Source organism: Miniopterus natalensis, chromosome 2, assembly GCF_054644295.1.
Source record: "Miniopterus natalensis isolate mMinNat1 chromosome 2, mMinNat1.hap1, whole genome shotgun sequence".
In the NCBI taxonomy this organism is placed as follows: domain Eukaryota; kingdom Metazoa; phylum Chordata; class Mammalia; order Chiroptera; family Miniopteridae; genus Miniopterus; species Miniopterus natalensis.
In genome coordinates this window covers 92,324,921-92,349,073 of record NC_142082.1, presented here as the reverse complement: position 1 = coordinate 92,349,073, position 24,153 = coordinate 92,324,921, and the positions used below count along the sequence as shown (strand labels likewise).

Here is a 24,153-nt window from a genome sequence, read left to right as displayed (position 1 = left end):
TCAAAAAAGGGCAGGACAGCAGTGTCTGCCACTGCTTTCAGGCTCTGTGCTTTCAGAGCCTACATTTCCATAGGTCATGGCTTTGGGGCTGGTTGTGAAACAATACTCCCACTTCTTCCCGATAATCTGGATATATCTCCTCCCACCATGCTTCCCTTGTGGGTCTAGAATTAATTTGCCCAAACCATTCTAGAGGAAAGGAAACCTTGAGGTAATGGGATGCTATGGTCTATCCAGAGTCTACATTCCCTCAGACAGGGTGCTGGGCCCCAGACTCATGGACCCCATAGTCACTGCTGCTGAAATGAAAACAGAAGTACTCAATGGAGTAACATGCACATCCAGCCCTATGTCCACCTCTCCATGTTGAGCTGCACTAAGGAAAGGTTGAATTGAGGATACTCCCCTTTTCCTGTTGATGGCTCCTATATGCTCTTCCTGCTTTGACAGCATGTCCTCTGACTTAGATTGGGGGTGGTTGTGTGTATTTGCTTCTCTGGAAGTCTATTCCATCTTTTATCTACTTTTGTTGCCTCCTATAGATGGTATGATGTGGAGAAAGTCCCGGTTGTGTCCTGAAGGAGAGCTGGTCCTACACATCAAGAATGGAGACATAATTTCTTCCATCAGAGGAATAGTTGTAGTTTCACCACTAACCCTTGGTCATTGGTAAGGACCACTACAGTTGGGGCAGCAGTATCTGTTCAAATATGACAGTGATGCCATGAAAATGGTCTCTGTTAGTTATGGCCTATTGTTTGCTTATATGTCATGTGGTTCTGATATATTGTTGCTCACACCTACTATATAGCTGTGAGACCTATACATTATCATTGGTCAGATGAAGGCCCATTTGGGTCCTGGCCTTGTGTGTGCATTATGAGGGTGGAGCAACACCCAAGGTGAATCTTGGCACTGTCACTTCTTTATCTTTTGATGCTGGATCCTATATGCAGCTGGATCCTGGCTGCTGCTTCAGAAAACACCAACATGTCCACAGCAACATGGTGACATACCTTCAATGTCCTGATTCTTTATAAACCATCAGTTGTCCAGGTGAGATGATCCACCTGAATATTTCAGTGGCTCAAGGGGGTGTCCCTAGCAGGTGAGCACCTACTGGCTCTTAAATTTGGGGTATTGATTAGCTCTTTCATTTCACCACAGCTTCTACCCCACAAAGAATTCCCCTTGATGATCCACCTCTGGGTCTTGTAGGCATCAGCCCTCTATTACCCCCACTGTAATTTCTGTAGATACTTGAGTTAGGATTTTTCTCTTGGCCGCTGCTTCAGAAAACACCAACTTACTGTCTAAGCCCTCCACTTTTCAGGGTACACCCTTCTGTCCTAAGTCCTGGGTCTTGGTGATCAGGTCTATTCCTGGAGCAATGTGTGGCATGGTTTTATGTAATTCAAGCCAGGCATTATTAAATATATCATTTTAAACACCTTTCTTGATCCAAGTGGGTTGTTACTTATTTACTTACTTTTTTTTGTTTTAAATCTTCACTGGAGGATATGTTTTCATTGATTATTTTTTAGAGAGAGATGAAGAGGGAGAGAGAGAAACATTGATGTGAGAGAAAAAAATCAATCGATTGCCTCTCATACTGCCGCAATCAGGGATTGAACTCACAATGTAGGTATGTACCCCAACTGGGAATTGAACCTTCGACCTTGTGGTATTTGGAATGCCACAACCAACTTAGCCACTTAGCCAGGGCATTATTTACTTACTTATTCAGCTCCTCTAGGCCCTAGGGATACCACAGAGAACAAAATAGTCCTTTAGTAAACTGGTGTTACAAACTCCATGTTTTTTTGTGCCTTTTCAAGGTGGTATTGATGAGTTTTAACCACCTGGATGGTGCAACTTGAAGCTTTCCAGGATGCCTTCCTCCACTCTGATACTGTAAACTGGTACCACCTCCCCCACCTACCCAGAATGTCCACCTCTGCTGCTTTTTGACTGATCTGCTTCTGTGGCAGTTGCCCCTCACTGTGCTCAGGCTCATGTGCATACCTCTGGAGTGAGGGAGTGAGGAAATGTCCTCTGAAACACCTACTCTCATCAAAAGTTGGTCTTGAAATTGTGATAGGAAGTTCGACAGACATGAGCAGAGCAAGGACAATGGGCCAGGTACAGAAGGTCACCAGCGTAGAATGCTCCAGGTACCTAGCAAAGGACAATTGTAGGGTGGGACCTCACCCCCAGGGTGACCTTTCTTCCCCTAGCATATTGCTGGTCATGTGATTTGGACCTCCTGACCTTTCCTCCCTAGAGAAAACATCTAGGCTTCAGTTGTATTTCAGCCCCAGGCCTAGAAGAGCAACAAAACCAGCCATAGCTGACCTCAGGACCAGCAGCATTGAAAAATGACCCCTTGCCCTGGTGCCAACCAATCAGTCAGTGGAGACCCTGACCCTGAAAGATCACACCTGGAAAGCTACTAAGTATTCTATTGAGATCTTCTCCTGGGACCTCCCCTAGAACTCTGCCCTTAAAACCCTTAGGACAGTGTGGGGCTCTCTGGTACTTTTCCCTTTACCTCCCCCTCCCCTCCAGGTGCATTACCATTAGCTTCCTCACTCCCAAGCCCTAAGGTCTGCCCTTCCTTTGCCTCTGTAACTTGTTTCTTAAGCCCCTTTCTTTTCTTTTTCTTTAAAAAAAAATTGTCTTTATTGATTTCAGAGAGAGAGGGGGAGAGAGAGAGATAGAAACACCAATGATGAGAGTCGTCATTGATGGGCAGCCTTCTGCATGCCCCAATGGGGGATCGAACCTGCAACCCAGGCATGTGCCCTGACTGGGAATCGAACCGTGATCTGGTTCCTAGGTCGATGCTCAACAGCCAAGGCATGCCCAGCCCAGCTGGGCAAGCCCATTTCTTCTAGGAATTACTTCTACTACCTCTGTGATTTTATTTATTTATTTATTTATTTATTTATTTATTTATTTATTTATAACTTTTTATAATTTTTATTTTTGTTTAAAGTATTACAGATGTCCCTTTTTCTCCCCAATGACCCGTTTCCCCCCATTCCTTCCCCCTCCCCAGTCACTCTCCCCACCATTGTCTGTGTCCTTGGGTTGTGTACATATGCACATAAATTCTTTGGTTACTCTCTCCCCCTCCACCCCCCTGCCCCTTCCATCCCTCTGACATTTAGTCAGTCTCAACTATGCTTCCATGTCATTGAATCTATTCTGCTCGTCAATTTATTAAGTTCTTTAGATTCCACATATAAGCGAGATCATGTGCTATTTTTCTTTCGATGCCTGGCTTATTTCACTTAGCATAATATTGTCCAGGACCATCCATACTGTCCCAAAGGGTACGAGCTTCTTCTTCTTTACAGCTTTGTAGTACTTCATGGTGTAAATGTCCCACAGCTTTTTAATCCACTCATCTACTGATGGGCACTTGGGCTGTTTCCAGATCTTAGCTATTGTAAACTGTGCTGCTATGAACATAGGGGTGCATAAATCCTTTCTGATGAATGTTTCAGGATTCTTAGGATACATTCCTAGGAGTGGAATCACTGGGTCAAATGGCAGCTCCATTTTTAATTTTTTGAGGAACCTCCATACTGTTTTCCATAGTGGTTGCACCAGTCTGCATTCCCACCAGCAGTGTACCAGGGGTCCCCTTTCTCCACACCCTCGCCAGCACATATCATTTGTTGATTTGTTGGTGGCAGCCATTCTGACAGGTGTGAAGTGATACCTCATTGTGGTTTTAATTTGCATCTCTCTGATGATTAGCGACGTTGAGCATTTTCTCATGTGTCTCTTGGCCATCCGTATGTCCTCTTTGGAGAAGTGTCTATTTAAGTCCTTTGCCCATTTCTTAATTGGGTTGTTTGTCTCCCTCTTGCTGAGTTCTATGAGTTCTTTGTACACTTTGGAAATTAACCCTTTATCAGATTAATCCTTGGCAAATATGTTTTACCAGATCGTGGGGTTCCTTTGTATTTTGAGGCTGTTTTCTTTTGCTGTGCAGAAGCTTTTTAGTTTAATGTAGTCCCATATGTTTATTTTTTCCTTTGTTTCTCTTGCCCTAGGAGTTGTATCAGTGAAAAGTCCACTACGTGGGATGTCTGTGACTTTACTGCCTATGTTTTCTTCCATGATTTTTATGGTTTCGTGCCTTAGATCGAAGTCTTTTATCCATTTTGAGTTTATTTTTGTGTATGGTGAAAGTTGGTGGTCTAGTTTCATTTTTTTGCATGTATCTGTCCAATTTTCTCAGCACCACTTATTGAAGAGACTGTCTTTACTCCATTGGAAACTCTTGCCTCCTTTGTCAAATATTAACTGACCATAGTGGCATGGGTCTATTTCTGGTGTCTCTGTTCTGTTCCATTGATCTATATGCCTGTTGTTGTACCAATACCAGGCCATTTTGATTACAGTGGCTCTGTAGTACAGTTTGAAGTGTGGTAATGTGATCCCTCCCATTCTGTTCTTTTTTCTCAAGATGGCTGCAGCTATTCGGGGTCTTTTTTGGTTCCATATAAATTTTCGAAATGCTTGTTCTAGGTCTGTGAAATATGCTGTTGGTATTTTCATAGGAATTGCATTAAATTTATAAATTGCTTTGAGTAGTATAGACATTTTAATGATATTAATTCTTCCAATCCATGAGCATGGTATCTTCTTCCACTTGTTTAAATCTTCCTCTATTTCTTTTTTCAGTGTCACGTAGTTTTCCGAGTACAGGTCTTTTACATCCTTGGTTAAGCTTATTCCTAGGTATCTTACTTTTTTAGTTGCATTGGTAAACGGTATTGCTTTTTTAGTTTCTCTCTCTGAAAGTTCATTATTGGTGTATAAGAATGCCACTGATTTCCGGATGTTGATTTTGTATCCAGCTACCTTGCCAAATTCGTTTATCAAATCTAGTAGTACTTTGATGGAGTCTCTGGCGTTTTCTATGTACAGTATCATGTCATCTGCAAATAATGACAGTTTTGCTTCCTCCTTTCCAATTTGGATACCTTTTATGTTTTCTTCCTGTCTGATGGCTATGGCAAGGACTTCCAGTACTATATTGAATAAGAGTGGTGAAAGTGGACATCCCTGTCTTGTTCTGGTTTTTAATGGAAATGGTTTTAGTTTTTGCCCATTGAGTATGATGTTGGCTGTAGGTCTGTCATATATGGCCTTTATTATGTTGAGGTATGATCCCTCTATTCCCACTTTGCTGAGAGTTTTTATCAGAAATGGGTGCTGGATTTTGTCAAATGCTTTTCCTGTGTCTATTGATATGATCATATGATTTTTGTGCTTCATTTTGTTTATGTGATGTATCACATTTATTGATTTGCGGATGTTGTACCAGCCTTGCATCCCTGGGATAAATCCCACTTGGTCATGATGTAGGATCTTTTTAATGTATTGCTGGATCCGGTTTGCTAGTATCTTAGTGAGGATTTTAGTATCTATGTTCATCAGGGATATTGGCCTGTAATTTTCTTTCTTTGTAGTATCTTTATCTGGTTTTGGGATTAGGATGATGCTGGCCTCATAAAAAGAGTTTGGGAGTTTTCCCTCCTCTTGAATTTTCTGAAATAGTTTGAACAGAATAGGTGTTAATTCTTCTTTGAATGTTTGGTAGAACTCGCCTGTAAATCCATCTGGTCCAGGACTTTTGTTTGCTGGGAGTTTTTTGATTACTACTTCAATTTCATTAGTTGTTATTGGCCTATTTAGGTTTTCTGCCTCTTCTTGATTCAGCTTTGGAAGGTTGTATGCTTCTAGGAATTTGTCCATTTCCCCCATGTTGTCCAATTTGTTGGCATATAGTTGCTCATAATATTTTCTTACAGTCCTTTGTATTTCTGTTGGGTCAGTTGTTATATCACCTCTTTCATTTCTGATTTTATGTATTTGGGTCTTCTCTTTTTGTTTCTTAGTGAGTCTGGCTAAAGGTGCATCAATCTTATTTACCTTTTCAAAGAACCAGCTCTTGGTTTCATTGATTTTTTGTACTGTTTCTTTAGTTTCTATGTCATTAACCTCTGCTCTGATTTTTATTATTTCCTTCCTTCTGCTTCCTTGGGGCTTTTCTTGCTGTTCTCGTTCTAGTTCTTTTAGTTGTTGTGTTAGATGGTTCATTAGATCTTTTTCTTGTTTCTTGAGATGGGCCTGTAATGCTATGAATTTTCCTCTCAGGACTGCTTTCACTGTGTCCCATAGGTTTTGGGTTGTTGTCTGTTCATTTTCGTTGCTTTCCATGAAGAGTTTGATTTCTTCCTTGATCTCCTTGGTAACACATTCATTGTTTAATAACATGCTATTTAGCCTCCATGTGTTTGAATATTTTTGAGTTTTTTTATAGTGGTTGATTTCTAGCTTCATGGCATTGTGATCCGAGAAGATGCTTGATATGATTTCAATCTTCTTATATTTGTAGAGACTTGCGTTGTGCCCTAACATGTGGTCTATTTTTGAGAATGTTCCATGTGCACTTGAGAAGAATGTGTATTCTGCTGTTTTGGGATGAAATGTTCTGTAAATGTCAATTAAATCCATTAGGTCTAGTGATTCACTTAAGGTCTGTGTTTCCCTGTTGATTTTTTGTCTTGATGACCTGTCCAGTGCTGACAGTGGGGTGTTAAAGTCTCCCACTATGATTGTGTTGCTGTCAATCTCCCCTTTAAAGTCCCGCAAGAAATTTTTTATATATTTAGGTGCTCCAATATTGGGTGCATAAATGTTTATAAGGCTTATTTCCTCCTGATGGATTGATCCCTTTAGTAATATGTAGTGACCATCTTTGCCTCTTGTTATGGTCTTTATTCTGAAGTCTGTTTTTTTAGAAATAAGAATTGCTACTTCAGCCTGGCGGGGTGTGGCTCAGTGGTTGAGCGTCGACCTAAGATTCTGGTGATCGGGGTTTGATTCCCGGTCAGGGCACATGCCCAGGTTGCAGGCTCAATGAATGACTCTCTCATCATTGATGTTTCTGTCTCTCTCTCCCTCTCCTTTCCTCTCTCTGAAATACATAAAGATATATTTTAAAAAAGAAAAAAAAAAAGAATTGCTACTCCAGCTTTCTTTTCCTTTCCATTTGCATGGAATATTTTATCCCATCCCTTCACTTTTAGCCTGTGTGAGTCTTATGCTCTCAGGTGGGTCTCTTGTAGACAACATATATATGGGTCCTGTTTTCTTATCCATTCAGCTACCCTAGGTTTTTTGATTGGACCATTTATTCCATTTACATTTAAGGTTACTATCTATATAAACTTATTTAATGACATTTTCCCCCTTTTTGCTGATGTACCTTTCTCTCACTATTCCTTCTTTTTCTTAAAGCAGTCCTTTTAGCATTTCTTGGAATGTTGGTTTGGTGGTACTGTACTCTGTTAGCCTTTTTTTTTGTCTGACAAGCTCTTTATTTCACCTTCAAATTTAAATGATAGCCTTGCTGGATAAAGCAGTCTTGGTTGCATGTTCTTGCTTGGAGAACTTCATACCACTCCCTTCTGGCCTGAAGAGTTTCTGTTGAGAAATCAGCTGTCGGCCTTATGGGGGTTTCCTTATAGGTCACTGCTTGTCTCTCTCTTGCAGCCCTTAATATTTTCTCTTTGTCCTTGCCATTTGCCATTTTAATTACAATGTGTCTTGGAGTGGGTCTCTTTGGGTCCCTCTTGTTTAGAACCCTCTGTGCTTTCTGAACTTGTGTGGCTTTCTCCTTCACCAGCCTAGGGGAGTTTTCTATCATTATTTCCTCCACCAAGCTCTCTATCCCTTGCTCTCTTTCCTCCCCCTCTGGCACTCCTATAATGCGAATGTTGTTTTGCTTCGTGTTGTTCCAAAGCTTCCTTAGACTGTCCTCATGCTTTTTAAGTATTTTTTCTTTTTTGCTTCTCTGATTGAGTTATTTTTTCTACCTTGTCTTCTAAGTCACTTATTCTATCCTCTGTTTCATTGAGCCTGCTTTTAATTCCTTCCAATGCATTCTTGATATCAGATACAGCATTCTTTATCTCTGTCTGAGTTTTGTTTATGGTATGTATCTCTTTTTTTATGTTTTCACTAAGGTCCTTGATATTATCATCTAGTGTCTTCTTAAATTCCTTGAAAATCTTCATAATCAATACTCTAAACTCTGTTTCTGATAACTTGCTTAACTCCATCTCATCAAAGTCTTTTTCTGGCGATTTTTCCTTTTCTTTAATTTGGGGGTTGTTTCTTTGACTCCCCATTTTGGTAGGTCTTAGTGTTTGTATCTATATATTAGATATATTTGCTGTCTCCCAGTCTTGTGGGATGGGATTTTTGTCTTGTGGATCCAGTGGAGCCTAGAAGTGTGTTTTCCTTATACTTCTGAGCTCTTTGCTCTAGGTGTGTCCCTCTTGTGGGTGTCCCTTTTGTGGTTTCTTTATGTTCTCTTGTTGTGGTTGGGTCTAGATTGTCATTGATCAGTCCTTGGGAGGACCCTTCTCTCAGGTTGGCTGACTGTGTCTCAGCCTCAACCTCATCATGTAAGCTATTGTACAGGTGCTGACAAGGCAGGACAATACACAACTAAACTTCCAGGAAACAAGAGGTATCTCACAAAATATTTTGACAGTCACAAAGAAAACAACCCATGTGAAAACAGAACTGGGAGAGTGAAGGGAGAACACACACACACAAAATGCTTAAGAAAAAGAAAGAGAGAAAGAAAAGTTACGCTTAGAGAGAGAAATGTATATTGTTAATAGTGGTGAAAATTTAGAAAATAATAATAACCCAAAATGTAAAAAATAGAGAAGCTACTGGGAGATAACTGAAGCAGAGAAAAGATTCTGAAAGAAGGGCCAGTAAAAAATTAAGGGAGAGAATAGGAATAGGATAATAGTTGAAAATGAGAAAACAAAAATACAATAAAGAGAATAAGAGAAACTAACAATCGAACCAAAAGACAGGAAGACAGAAGGGAGGATATCAAAAGAATGAAAGAAAAGTAGAAAAAGAAAAAAGAAAAAGAAAAAGAAAAAAAGTTATGTCAATGGATTGAGAGGAAAGGGAGAGATATAGCCCAGGCAGGGAGGGAGTGCAGTAAGAGATTTGGTGGAAACTATAGAGGAAAGCAGTAAACTTGGTTATAATGATAAAGTGCCAGTTGTTAAGCAGGGATATCAAGAAAGTCTTGATATTAGAAGCAAGGATAAAACAAAACAAAGCAAATAAAACAAAACTAAAAACAAGCTAAGCAAGACAAAATTCTTATATAAAAAAAGAGGAAAAAATTTAGTTAAAAAATGTTTTTTAAAAAAAATTAAAAAAAATTATTATAAAGTTTAAAAAAGAAGAAAAAACAAATTTTCTCTCCTTTATCTTCTTCCTAAGGAAAAAAGAGAAAAAACAAACAAACATACAAACAAAAAACAAACAAAAAAATAAAAACAAAAAAACCAAAACCAACCAAACCAAACCAAACCAAAAAAAAAAAACAGAAGAAAAAAAGACAGTTAATCAGGTAAGTTTTTTCTGGGCAGCTTATATTGTCTGAGGCTCACTGTTCTTTATGCTGATTTCAGTTCTCCTGGAAGGTACTTGTGTATCACCCAATGTGAGGAGCCGTCTAGGTTTGGCTCTGGTGTCCTTAGGTAGATGGTTGGCCTGAGGCTCTCTGTGGACCACCTCCTATTGTAAACTATTTTGCAACCTTGTAGTTTCCTGGTATTACTCCAGAGTCTTCTGTAGAGTCTTTAGGGTGCAGGATGACAAGTGTAGCTCAGGGTATCACTCCCCTTAGAGGTTTCGCTGTCAGGCACTCACTATGTGGGAGTTAGTCTCTGCTCCACAGCCAGCTCCTCAGTTTCTACCTTGTCTTCTGATTCTAGTTCCCCATGCACTGGCCTGCTGCAGCTTCAGATTGATTTCAGCCTGTTGCCTTTTCTGTATGGGTCGTTTCAGCAGCCTGGGCTCAGTGGGTTTGATTAAAAAACATTCTGATGAGCCCTTTGCCTGCCCAGCCCCCAGCAGGGGTTTTCAGCTTTTCCTCCAGTTCCCAAACAACAGTCCCTGAGAGACTTTTTTCAGCTTTTTCTCCAGTTCCCAAACAACAGTCCCTGAGCCACTGGCGTGGCTCTTCCCCTCCCCCATGCCAGTCCTCCTGTGAGCTGTTCTTTCTTTCCCCTCAGGACTGTGCCCTGTGGGTGTGTCTGGGGCCTCAGTGAGCTGGACCAGTGCCTCTCCTGTTGGGGGCGGTGCTCCTGGCTGCAGGAGAGGCAGGCAGGCTCTGCCCCTCCCTGCTCAGCTCTGGTTGGCTGGTTGCACCAGGCTTGCCCCTCAGACTGTCTACTGTGCATACCCCAATCCCAGGCTCTGCTGGTCTGTCTGAGCAGTGCACGCTGGGAAGGTGGGAGCCGATACCGCAATCAAACTTGCAAAAGCACAAAGCAACACACAGGCAGAAAGTCCACCCTGTAAGATCCCACCACCTGCACACCAAGGCACCCAGTGGGAGGGGACCCAAAGTCAGCTCCCTGCAGCTCCCTGCACCACTAGTCTCAGCAAAGCCGGGGCAGCTCCACACACCACCACGGGGGCCCTCAGGGCTTGTCACTGATCCCAACCTCTCTGCACCTGGAGCTCAATGGCAGGAGGACACCCTCAGGGCTGGTCACAGATCCCAGCCTCTCCGCACCAGGAGCTCAGGGTGGGAGGGCTCTTCCCCTCCCCCACGCCAGGCAGACTCAGTGCTTTCTGGGGCTCAACACAATGCCCCACAGGGAGGCAAAAGGTCCTTGTGTGTGGCTGCTCAACGCAGTCCTCTGCTCCCTTAACACTTGGATGCCACAGACCTTGGGACAGCCTTCCCCATGGTCGGCACCCAGAGCACCAGACGCTGGTCGCAGCCGCTACTGGAGGCTTTGTTTCCTAGGAAGGTGCTGTCTCCTCCGGGATTCACTGCTCCCCTGGGATCCTCTGCCCTGTGCGCGGGGCGCTCGGGGCGCTCCTTCCCCTCGTCACTCTGGGTGTGGGATCCCCGCTCTTGGATGCCGTCTGCACTCTTGAGGGGAGGGAGATTTGCAGCCTCCAAGCCTCTGGGCTCGGAGCCCAGCACAGGCTTCAGGGGGTCTCCCCCTTCCTACGCCCCCCTTCTCTTACCGGACTCCGTGATGTGTCTTTAGTGCTCCCCACTCGCACTCCGTCCACTCAGGTGTGTTTCTCTGTTTTTTTCAAGCTGGTTGTATAGGGTTTTAGGAGTAAATCGAGTCCGTGCCTGGGAGCGGGGGCGCTCTGCGGCTTCTCACAGGGCCGCCATCTTCAGGTCCTGCCAATGGGGCAGCTAGCTGGAAGATTCTAAGGAGTTGGAGCAGATGGTGAGAAAGGGAGGTTTCTTGATGAGCAGAGGCCTTAAGTAGGACAGGAGAGAAAAAGTGAGGCTTCAGAAGCAGGGACACAGGTTGTCCAGACAGGATCCATTTCTGGAGAAACTCAGCTGTTGCAGTGAGAATGTGGGCTTTTAGTCTTTGTTCAGCACATGTTATTGGAAATTTGGTTCTTTAATTTGAGCTAACTTGGATTTGGCCAGACAGCTTTCATTAAAGGAAGAAAAGCAGAGTTGTGGGCTAGACACCAGACACTTCATTTTCAAGATTTGGCAGGTAAGAGTAGGGGACCCACCATAGCTTTCCCCCTTTCTTGCCTGTCATCTCCAGGCCATGAGCTTGGAAGCAGGCAAAGCCCAAAACTCAGGATGTTGAGTCAAACAATTCTGGTTTCTAAGCCTGGTGCCTGCATTTACTTGGCTGTATAACAGTGGGGAGTTACTTGATTATTCTAAATCTCAATTTTCTGGAAGTTGAGGATATTTAGCTCATAAGGTTATTCTAAGAAATAAAGGAGATATGAATGCATACTTGTTACTTGGTAGCAGAGTGCTCAATACATGTATTGTTGCTCCATTGTTCCCACCTGCCCCTTGGCTCTTGTCCTTGGTCATCCACCCTCCTTGGCAGGCTGACTGGGCAGTCCTGCATCTGCCAGCTCAGTCTGGAGGCTGGCACTCTTGATTCCAATGTATGCTTTATTCAAATGTGACCTGATACTTGGGGTAATTTAGAAAAATTGCCAAGTCTCAGGTACCCTTTAAAGAGAGTTTTAAGCACTAGGTATGATAATTTTGCAATAAAACCCCAAAGAAAACCAAAATCATTTTAAAGAAAACCCAGAAAATAACAAGTGTTGGCAGTGGTGTAGAGAAATTAGAACCCTGTGCATTGCTGATAGGAATGCAAAATGGCACCATCACTGTGGAAAACACTGTGGTGATTCTGAAAATTAAACATAGACTAATCATATTACCCAGCAATTCTACTTCTGGTTACATACTCCAAAGAAGGGACTCAGACATATTTGTTCATGCACGTTCATAGCAGCTTTATTCACAATCTCCAAAAGGCGAAGCAACCCAAATGTCCATCAATGAATGAATGGATAACCAAAACATGGTATATCCATACAATGGAATATTATTCAGCCATAAAAAGAGGAAAAATTTTGACACATGCTACAAACTGGATGAAACTTGAAGACATTATGCTAAGTGACATAAGCCAGACACAAAAGGACAAATATGATATGATTCCTGTCAGAGGAACCTCCCAGAACAGTTAAATTCATAAAGACAGGAAGTAGAATGGTGGCTGCCGGGGGCTGGGCAGAGGGAGGAGATGCGGAGTTATTGTTTAATGGGTGCAGAGTTTCAGTTTAGGAAGATAAAAATGTTCTGCAGATGAAGGTGGTGATGGCTGCATAGCAGTATGAATGTACTTATGCCACATAACTGTACGCATAAAAATAGTCAAAAGGATAAGTGTTGTATTATGTATAATTTACCAAATAAAATACCCAAAACATTTATTAAGTACTCTAAACCTCAAGATAATTTATTGGTAACTATCATTTGTAAGAGAGGGCAAACACAGTTGCTCAAATTAAGCTAATAAAAATATTTACGATGTTTTACCCTTCTGTAAAGGTAATGTATCTAAACTACCAGCACAGGGCTTGCTGTATATAGGCAGTCAATAAGTGGTAAATGTTTTTATTATTATTATAAATAAAGTATGGTGATAGGCATCCTCTGAAGAGTTGTGGATGGAACAGAAGTCATGTGCAAAAACAAAAGGGGATGTTCTACTCCTTTGCTCTGTAGTCTTGGGAAATTTCCTGGCAAAGATACGAAGTTATAGAGATTGTTATAGAGCTTCTAGAGCAGCCAGGCACAACCAGAATTATTAAATTCATTTATTTGTTCCTTCTTTTTTTCATTCATATAAAGTCTTATTATATGTAATGGCCTATGCTGGATGATATGGGCATTGTAAATTTGAGTAAAGTTTGATTCCTGACCTCCAGAAGCTTATAATGTAGTAGGAGAGATGACATACACACATATTATAATGTGATTGGCATGTCCAGAGGTGGACAGCCTTTAACATAGGCTGAAACGTGGAGAAGGGAATAACCACCCCACGGGTGTACAAATACTGCTTGTGTGTAAAGATAAGAAACTGAGTGCTGGTGGTGGATCTAAACTTGAGCAGGCTTTTCAAATGTGCTTAGGATTCTTGGTACCTACTCTCATGTTCTGACCCTACGTTCTCTCTCCTTCCCTTCCTGAGGCGTGGTTGGAGTTCTCCTGGTCTCAGATTCCATCACCTCCTGAGAAGCTGAGCAGATGGCTGCAGCAGCAGTGGCAGGACTGATCCCCGTGTTACACTCCGTGGCAGGTGACAAATCTGGCTACTACATCGGGCAGCAGCTGTGGTTTGGCTTCATTGCTGTGTATGGAGTGGTGGTGTATGTGGTCCGCATGCCCTGGTCCTCCATCCATGAAGATTTCTGGTGCCATGGCAACATCACCTGTCCTTGCTTGATTGGGTGTTTTGAAAAAAGTTTTAGCAGTCCTGTAGTGGGAATTTGGTACTTCTTTTTCTTTATCTTCCTGGCCCTCTTCTTCCTCATGGAATTCTTCATGGCCCAGATTCGGCATAAGCAGATCAAGGTCAAATCAGTGGAGTCAGTGGCAGGTGAAGTGGAGGAGGGCTCCATGGTGGGAATCCAGGAGCATGTCCCCTCTCCGAAGAAGTCCATCCTAAATTTCCACCAGGAGAAGATGCTTTTGCTTTTGTACCTCCTTTACTTCCTCCTGCAGGTTGGCACACAGTGTGTGCTTTTGTTCCTTCTCATGTACCAACACCTGCCACTGGTGAGCCAAGCCATTATCCACTGCAGAACTGATAGCTGCCCTGGACCCTACCTCTGCCTGATCCGGGGGACCATGGAGAAGCGGATGTCCATCTACACCCTCTTCACCTTGTCCTTCATGATCATCCTCTTCTGCTCAGGTTTCTTCATGTATAGTATCCATCATTACCTGTTAAAGGGGCGTTCAAGTGCTAAGTTTTGGCTTGACTGATATTTGGAAGTTCTTACTGAGAGTCTTTCCTCCTTCACACTAGGAAGTTTGTGTTCCTGTAAACATTGTGTCTGAGGGAAGGCTTCCTCCTGTTAACCTGCTTTGCTTTCCTCCTTCATAAAATAAACATTTGTTGTTTTCTTCCTCTATAGCCAGGCTCAGGTGGTCCAACTGTGGGGTGGGTAGGACGCACTTGGTAACATTTCATTGTTCTTTCACACGTGCTATCTAATTTGGTCCTCACTAGAAACCTGTGGCGTTGAACTTGCTACTTCATTCTTCCAGTATCTTTAAATCAGGATGAGTTTCCATTGTCTTACAACAATGAGCTGTAAAGAGTAAGAAGGGGTTGACTGACTTGTGCTCTGCCTCCCCAGTATTAGTTGTAAATAAAGAGAAGATAATTCTTCTCTACAGGAAAACCTTCAGTAGGACTTACAGGGCAGACTCCCCAAGCTCCTAGGTGTGGGCCCAGTCTTGCTACCTCACTTGAGTCTCCAGTGAGGACTGAATAAGTCTGAACAAGTCTTACTAGGGAGAGGATATGTGTGGCCAGGGTGAGAATAAGTTTCGATGGAAGCAATGCACTGGGTGTGACTGTGCCTAGAAAGGTGCCTCACTCCCAGACCTGACCTATTTTGAGATATGCTAAAACCCAGTTCAGGTCCCCATGTAGGTTACTAACCTTGCTTTGGGGCTCCCTGCTGAGTCTTACTGTCTGTAAGTACAAGGCAGCTTGACTAGATATGACTAAAGCTCTTCACATTTGGGGGGGGGCAAAGGTGGGGGTCAGAATGACGATGTTACAGAGAAAGTATAGCTGTGTAAATCTATCATCCTCAGAAGCAAGCTCCCTCCAGGGGCTCAGTGTGAGATGTGGAGCAGAGGGCACTGTCAGGGGCCCTGTCCTGAGGCTGCCTGTGGCAGACAGACCCCAAGGTGACCCCCATGATTTTCTGCCTTCTGGTGTCCATGCCTTTGTGTAATCCCTCCCTTTTGAGTGCACACGGGAACTGAAAGGTTGTCATTGCTGTGACTGTGGTATTATGTAGAACTCCATTTAAGCAGGCTAGACTTGCTTGGTGGCTTTGAAAGGAGTAAGTTTCCATGTTATGAGCGGGCCTACGGAGATAGATGCATGGCAAGGGATTGCAGGGATCCTCTTAGAGCTGAGAGTGGCCCCCAGCTGATAGTCAGCAGGGAAATGGGGCACTGAGTCATGTAAAGGAATTGAATTCTGCCAACAAAGTAAGTGAATTTTGAAGTGGGTTCTTCCCCAGTCAGGCCTGCAAATGAAAACACAGCCCAGTTTATCCCTGGATTTCATTTATGTGAGACCATGAGTGGAGTACTCATGCCTGGGCTCCTGGTCCAGAAACTGTGAGATAATCGATGTGCGTGAAGGGCCAGGCTAGGGGTGGAGCTGGCAGCCACAGAGCCAGGGCAGGGGAACAGCTTGCTGGAAGTGGCCTTAGTCTTGGAGGGGGGGCATTGGGATGGTCAGAAAGAACTTGACCTTTGACTGCAGTGGAGACTATGTCAGAGGCCACCACAGAAGAAGTCAGTGCCTGTGGTTGCTGGGGCCACAGTGGGCAGGCGGCCATACTGGTAAGTGGCAGGCTGGGGCAGCGGACTGGGCTTGGGGCTCACTACCTCCCCATCAAGGCTTCCCATGGCAGGTTGTGTGAGGGCTCAGCAGCCTCCCCTCCACACCTCAGTACTGCCCGGTCTATCCCACCTTCCCCACAACTCCGGCCCTCTTTGAGCCACTTACTTGTGGTTTGCCACAGCCATAGACACCCCCTCCTTGCTCCATTCTCTCATGTTAAAGGTTTCCTCCACTTGATCCCATGGAAGGGTTTTTACCTCTTGATCAAGGTCCTGTGCATTCTGTCTGGGATAAGGAAAAAAACTCTGAAGGACTTTGGCTTGATTTTGTTTTGCAGGATCCTGTTCAAGCTGGGGTGCCTACACCAGCCATCTCTGGAACCGGGAATCTAAGGCAGAGAATACTTCACTAGCAGGCTCCCTGAAGAGTGGAAGGGTAATGAATTCGAAAACTGGCATGGGGAGAGGGGTGGCCTATTTCAAACAAATAGCCTTTCTCCAAGGGATCTCAATTTTAATTTACAGTCACCTATTTTCTTTTCATGTTTCCTGGTACAAAAATAGTTGACCTTTTGTTTACCTCCTGATGAGCACTGCTGAGAGATTCTTTAATTTTTCAAACACTAAACAAAGCAGTCTAACTTTTGAGGATTTATATAGTGGAAAAAGCAGAGATATAGGCAGGCATCAAGGGACTCTGATTCTGTAGGCTTCTCTCCTATGATGTGAAGGGACAGAGAGTTGAATTGGGTAATTTTTATGGCCCTGTACAGCACTTTACCATTCAGTGATTCTCAAAGATAGTGATTTATCACTTGCATACTAAATTTCAGGCACTTGTCTAAATACTCAGTTACTTCATTTCAGCTTCATTGTAACCACAAGATAACAATTGTTATCCCAATTTTACAGATGAGAAAACTGAGCCCATGGGTTAAGTAATTTTCCCTGATTTTTTATTTAGAGCCAAAATTCATCTTATTGCTGTAAGGATTATGCTTACATGTTGGCATGTAGCCAAATACTTAGTTAGACAGACATGAACAGAGCAAGGATGATGGGCCAGGTACAGAAACTCACCAGGGTAGAAAGCCTTGGATGCCGAGCAAGGGGCAAAACTGGGAAAACAAGAACCTCACCCCCAGGGTAACCTATCCCCCCCTAGCATATCGCTGGTCAGTCAGTTTAGACCCCTGAGCATTTCCTCCCAAAGATAACATCTAGGCCTCAGTTGTGTTTCACCTCCAAGCCCAGAAAAGCAGCAAAACCAGATAAGTGATGCAGTGGCTGCCTCAGGAGCAGCTACACTGACTAACAACCTCCTGACCTGGCACTGACTAATTGGTGGAGACCACTATCCAGAAAGAGCATACCTGGAAAGCTGATTAATATTCTATTAAGACCCTTCTGTATGATTTTTGCCTGCAAGAAAAAGATAAATATGCTCAGGACAAAGGACCCAGAGTGCACAATCTCCCTCAGGGGAGCATGCCAGCACCATTCCCTTTCCTCTTCTTGCCTCTGAGGGACCCAATGAGACTTGCAAACAGGGGAGCAATGGGCAATGACAACTCATCCCGGGCTAACTCCCTGAACCTGTCTCCAAGATCCCCTTCTTTCTCTGACTTCTCAGTGAGCCAAAGCAGCCCAGCCTAGGCTCTCCTATTGCTTCTTCTATGCTCTTCCTGGTCTCACTGTCCCAAGTATATTTTTGCTGCCATCATAGACCCAATACCCTTTGGCTCAGTGCTGTGTAGCCCTTCCCTTTGCATGTCCCCGAGCCATCACCCCTTTTCCTTAAATAAATTCAATTTTTCTTTACTCACTGTCTGAGATTGCTATTTAGCTTGCCTATGCACCACCAACTTTAACCTTTCAGACGTCTTTCAGCTTTGGATAGAATGAAATAATTTTACAGCTCTAAGGAACTTTAAGTAGAATTAGTACCAGTCCCCTAATTTTTCAATTAAAGAAATCAAAACCTAGAAAGTGTCTTAACCTCTAGTAATGTTTGTATGTAAGAGGATATGTTCTATTTTTTACATTTCCTAGCAGTTGCTTAACTAAAAATTGAAGTTGCATTTGCTCATTTCAAAATAATGTGGTGTTTGGTTGACATAAAGATTTATTCAGAAAAATTTTTATTTTTTGTCAGATGTAATACTTCTTTTTTGTGGTATAGTAGAAACATGAGTTATAACAAATTGGTAACATCACTACCTCTTTCAGCTGGAACATTGCCTCAGGAAGATCTTATCAAGTTTGCCAGGAGCAGATGATGTTAATACAGAAAGCTAAATCAAGATGTACAGATAGCCCAGCCTGGCATGGCTCAGCGGTTGAGCATTGACCTAGGATCCAGGCAATTGGGGTTTGATTCCCTGTCAGAGCACATGCCCGGGTTGTGGGCTTGATCAATGACTCTCTCCTCATTGATGTTTCTATCTCTCCCTCTCCTTTCCTCTCTCTGAATCAATAAAGATATATTAAAAAAAAAAAAGATGTACAGGTATTGGGTTGAAAATATTGAAAATATTCATCTGAAAATATTCAGTATCATTTCATCAAGGTTAAAAATTAGTTTTTTTAAAAAATATTACACTGGCTTGTTTTATTTATCAGTTAATCCAGTAAAATCTTAGTGTACTGGAATCTGTTATTACTTAACATTCTAACCATTTGCCTCTAATTTTATTTTATTTTATTTTTAATATATCTTTATTGATTTCAGAGAGAGGAAAAGAGAGGGAGAGAGAGAGATAGAAACATCAATGATGAGAGAGTCATTGATCAAGCCAGCAGCCTGGGCATGTGCCCTGACCTGGAATCAAACCCCGATCGCCTGGATCCTAGGTCGACGCTCAACCGCTGAGCCATGCCCAGCTGGGCTGCCTCTAATTTTAAAAATTATATCTCTAAATTGAAGTTTTTGAATTGTTAAAGTAAGAGAGGAAGATTTATAAAACAATTTGGTAAAGTTAAGTACTTTTTTTGAGTTTTCAAATATGATTTTATTTTATGAATGGAGAGTCATATTCCACTGCCTTAAAAACTTGAGGCAGTTTTTCCAAAATACAAACAAAATAAAGATACACAATGAAGAAACACCGCCAGGAGGCTCAGAGATAACTTACAGTTTCTTTATAAAAAACTATTAAAAATTATGGGCAATATGAATGTATATATATACAAAAATACTAGAATAAGGGAAAGAGAAATATTCAGACAATTTCCTGACTATTGAATCAGAGTTTCTATTAATAGTACCTTTATCTCCCATATTATTTATGTTTTAAATGTTCCAAGGGAAAATAGGATACAAAAATTTCAAGGTGTTATAGACTTCACCTTTAAATCAATTAATCACATGCAGAGCTTAAAGTTATATTTTACTATCTATTCTAGGACTGAGAGCTAGAATAATAAATCATGGTTCTGGACTCACGTGTTCAAGATCTTTAGCATCTACTCCTGTTATGCATACCAGCTTAACCTCAGTTTTCTCTCCTGAACTCCAGAACAACCACCAAAGAAACATGTGGAGGAGCTCTCAAGCTCTTCTTTATGCCTTGTTTCGTTTACAGTTCTGGGGTTGCCCAGACAGCACGGGTGGTGATAATAGCAGTGAAGAAGTCATGTTTGCCATTTCAAAACTTTTTATTGTTGTCAGACTTTGGGTAAGGCATCTACTGTTTGGTGCTTTCAGTGCTTCCAGGGGCTCTGTAGGGCTTGACAACATCATTGAGGCACTAAAGCACTTCACATGAAACAGGAATAAGAAAAGACTTTTGGGTTGATATGTGATGGCTACATCTTTCTGCGTTGGCCTTGTTCCAACACCTGCTGTGTATTCCAAGATTGAAATACTTTGCCATCACTATGGATTTGCATCTGAAACAAAGGCCTGTTTTGGGGGTGAAAGAATTATACTATTCTCCTAAAGCCCGGTCCTGACTTCATTACAGCATGTCCAGTAGAGCCTAAAATTCTAACTGAGGGGTCATTCTGGTAGTCCTGGAGGCCCACCTTCCTGAGGTTTCTCATTTGGAAATGCTTGTGCCTAGTCCTGTAGCAAGGGGGTTGAGAGGATTTCTTCTAGGAGCCTCACAGGTTGTGTGGGATGTCCCAGTGTAGGCAGGATGCACTGTTGCCCCTTTCCCTGTCTTTCATTGACATTGACATCATGTAGGCCCTCATAGCACCACTGCATGCAGAGTCTTGCAAAGGCAATGCTGTTGTGTTAGTTGTGGGCTGGCATTTCCCCCCATCTGGGTATCAAAGGGAACTATGAGTAAATTAGAAGCCCCTTCCAATGTCCGTTCTATTTACAAGTGATTCAAAATTTCAAAAACTGTAAGATATATCTTCTCACTGCACAGCCTGCACCATGATTAGCCCAATCAGTTTCTGGGGGAAAAAGAAATAACAAGAAAGGTGGGAAAGGAAGGAGCAGTTGTTGCGGCTACAAATGTATGTATGCTATGGAGAAAATAAAATTGAGGAACATGATGAGAGCTCCATGATTAGAACTGTCAAAAGTTTGTTTTGGTCCAACCAAGGTGACAGATGAGGCTTAGGATGAGGGCCTTGTGCCAAGGCCTTCAGGGTTCCACTTCTGCTCTGCTCTGAGTGCTTAGCTGGTCAGTTCTGAAACCAGTTCTCTTAGCTCACCCTAGTGCTAGGGCCTCTTGGTATCTGGCCTCTTGGTCTCCCCCTGGCCACCCATGCACTTCTTTCTAGCACATAAGTCCATCTTGCTGCTCAGATAACCACTCGCGTGCAGATGCAGCAACCAGCCTCCAGCGCACCCTGAAGACCAGGATTCCGGAGTGTTGCAGGATCTCACTCATCTCCACAACTTGCAGGAGTTGGGAGGTTGGGGGAAGTTAAGTACTTTTTTAAAACTTTATTTAGATTGTATATTCTTTTGAGTCAAGCATTTTTCCTAGAGTAGTCCGTTGAAGTTGTTATAGACACAAAGTTGTGAGCCTAAAGGAGGAAAAAGAAGCCTAAGTAAAGTAATAAAAGATTTCTATATACAGATGATGTATCATAGAAATGTACACTTGAAACCTAGATAATCTTATTAATCAATGTCACCCCAATAAATTTAATAGAAAAGGACTCCTATTTCTGGAATTTTGAATTACATTTATTTGCTGCAGTGGATTGAATCCTTATTCAGTTTCCCCTTTTTTTGTATTCCAAAGGAATGAAGTGTCTGGCCAGTGTGGCTCAGAGGTTGAGCATCGACCTAGGATCCAAGTTGCAGTTCAATTCCCAGTCAGGGCACATGCCTGGGTTGAGGGCTCCATCCCTAGTAGGGGGCATGCAGGAGGCAGCCGATCAATGACTTTCTCATCACTGATGTTTCTGTCTCTCTCTCCCTCTCCCTTCCTCTCTCTGAAATCAATAAAAACATATTTAAAAAAAAAAAAAAGAATGAAGATAGTATCCTTTTTAGTATGTGTGGGTTAGTGCTTGAATTTCCAGTGACTTAATAAATATTAACCACCCAGTCTAAAAGCCAAGACTTATTTTCTACTCAAAAAGGCCAAATTGTGTTTTGGGAGGTTGGATTAATTTGTGATAGAGTAATTTATTTGGAAAGATGTTCTAGGCTGCCAATTTAAACATGAGATGATAAAATAGATGAACACTTATGTTTAGTAGGAGGTTAGTTGTTGCTTTAATATTCTACTGTAAGAAGTTGTTTACAGCTGAAATAATATTATGTCTGGATTTGCTTCAAAATTTATCTGGATGGGTAAAAAAAGAGGGAAGAGGGAAAGTGAATATGGGTCAGAATGAAACAAGATTGGCTATGTAATAATTGCTAAATTAAGGAGATGGGTGCGTGGATATTAATCACACTATTCTCTCTGCTTTTATTTGTTTAGAGCTTTCCATAATGTAAAGGAAATGAGCCCAGCTGGCATGGGTCAGTGGCTGAGCATCGACCTATGAACCAGGAGGTCATGGTTCAATTCCAGGTCGGCACAAGTATGGGTTTCGGGCTGCATCCCCAGTAGGGGGTATGCAGGAGGCAGCCAATCAATGACTCTCATCGCTGATGCTGCTCGCTCTCTCTCCCTCTCCGTTCTTTCTGAAATCAAAAACATATTTTTAAAAAATTAAAATGAAAGGTAATACTGGGTGTAGTTAATATTTTCTCAAAATATCTGCTGTTTCTTAAATGTATTTTTGTCTTTAGTGATTTTAAAAAAAGAATGTATTTATTACTTGAGCCAGTAATTATTTTCTTTATTTTTGAACTGAAATATTAAAAAAAAAAATTTGATTAATATTGGAGAAAGAAACCGAAGAACTCCAATCAAAACCTGTTGCTGGAGGAACTGATGATATGAAGGTAATGAAAGAGTTGTGAATATTGCTTTAATTTTTATTTATTTAGAGCAAATGTCTAATGATAAATCAAATTTCCTTGACGCTGTCAGTGTCCTAGAATGTAAGCTATCTGGCTTTCTGCCTCTTCTTTCCACTTCCTTTCTGCCCTTTGATAAGCTTTTAACCTCTCTGGGTGACTGTAAACAGAAAGGTTTAAATGACCTCTGGGTCCCTTCTGTTCTGAAATGAGTATTGTTCTCTGTCTTTTTCATCAAACACACCCTGTTGTTGTGATTGTTGCCTCAATCTCAGTCCTGCTCTTCCCTCTCCCCCTCAGAAAACCCAGCGATGACCAGGACTTTGATGATGAGTTTTGGGCTGATCATTTATATGTCCCTGGACATGAATACTGACCCAAATGTCACAGTTGAATTTCTAACTATTTAGGAAAAAAATCTTTACCCATTTCTCCTGCCATCTGTATATTGTGTGTTCACAAACAAACTTGACTCAAAGTCAAGTCTCTTTCCCTCCCCATTTATTCTCCCTTTACCCTCTTTACCTACCCTCACACCCCTTCCCTCTTGTTATCACCATGCTGTTGTCTGTGTCTATGAGGAGTTTTTTCCTTAACCCCTTTGCCTTTTTCTCCCAGCCCCCAAACCCCTCCCCTCTGACAGCTGTCAGCCTGTTTTCTGTATCTGTGATTCATTTTCTATTTTGTTTATTTGTTTGTTTCGTTCATTAGATCCCACATATTAGTGAGATCATATGGTATTTGCCTTTCTCTGACTGGCTTATTTCACTTAGCATAATACTCTCCAGGTCCGCCCATGCTGTTGCAAAGGGTAAGAGTTCTTTCTTTTTAACTGATTTTTAGAGAGAGGAAGAGAGAGAGAAACATCACTGTGAGAGAGAAACACCTATTGGTTGCCTCCTGCATGTGCCCTGACCAGGGATCAACCGGGAATCAAACCCACAACCTGGGTATGTGCCCTGACCAGGAATCAAAACCGCTGCCTTGTGGTGTATGGGACAATGCTCCAACCAACTGAGCCACACCGGCCAGGGCAAGAGTTCCTTATTTTTTTTGCAGCCACATAGTATTCCATTGTGTAAATGAACCACAGCTTTTTAATCCACTCATCTACTGATGGGCACTTGGGCTGTTTCAAGATCTAGGCTATTGTAAATAACACTGATATGAACATAAGAGCGCACATATTCTTTGTGATTGGTGTTTTGGGATTCTTAAGATATATTCCCAGAAGTGGGATCACTGGGTCAAAAGGAGTTCCATTTTTAACATATTGAGGAAACTCCATACTGTTTTTCACAGTGGCTGTCCCAGTTTTCATTCTCATCAACAGTGCACAAGGGTACCCTTTTCTTCACATCCTCGCCAGCACTTGTTTGTTGATCTATTGATGGTAGCCATTCTGACAGGTGTGAGGAGATACCTAATAGTAGTTTTAATTTACATCTCACTGATGATTATTGACATTGAGCATTTTTTCAAATACCTATTGGCTATCTGTATGTCCTCTTTGGAGAAGTATGTATTCTCATTCTTTGCCCATTTTAAAAATTGGATTTTTGCTTCGCTGGGCATGGCCCAGTGGTTGAGCATCAACCTAGGATCCAGGCGATCGGGGTTCGATTTCTGTTCAGGGCACATGCCCAGGTTGTGGGCTCGATCCTCAGCAGGGGGCGTGCAGGAGACAGCCGATCAATGACGACTCTCTTATCATTGATGTTTCTAT

General features: G+C 42.3%; 2 protein-coding genes across 2 annotated transcripts in view; one reads left to right on the top strand and one right to left on the bottom strand.

Annotated features, from left to right (window-relative positions):
• The first annotated feature begins 651 nt into the window (after positions 1–651).
• Positions 652–14,434, top strand: LOC107537721 (uncharacterized). The gene is made up of 2 exons (XM_016213806.2): positions 652–669; positions 13,638–14,434. Exon 2 carries the CDS (start codon positions 13,694–13,696, stop codon positions 14,432–14,434), a length of 741 nt encoding a protein of 246 aa, XP_016069292.2. The 5' UTR covers positions 652–669; positions 13,638–13,693.
• Positions 14,435–18,920: 4,486 nt separating this feature from the next.
• VMA22 (vacuolar ATPase assembly factor VMA22) overlaps positions 18,921–24,153 on the bottom strand; it is a 45,365-nt gene continuing 40,132 nt past the window's right edge. Inside the window, exon 6 of the transcript XR_001603255.2 lies at positions 18,921–21,031. The gene's annotated coding sequence lies outside the window, so the exon portion shown is untranslated. The remainder of the gene's footprint in view (positions 21,032–24,153) is intronic.

Coding starts and splice junctions, on each gene's coding strand:
- LOC107537721 (XM_016213806.2), top strand. CDS start 13,694: ATGGCTGCAGCAGCAGTGGCAGGACTGATCCCCGTGTTACACTCCGTG.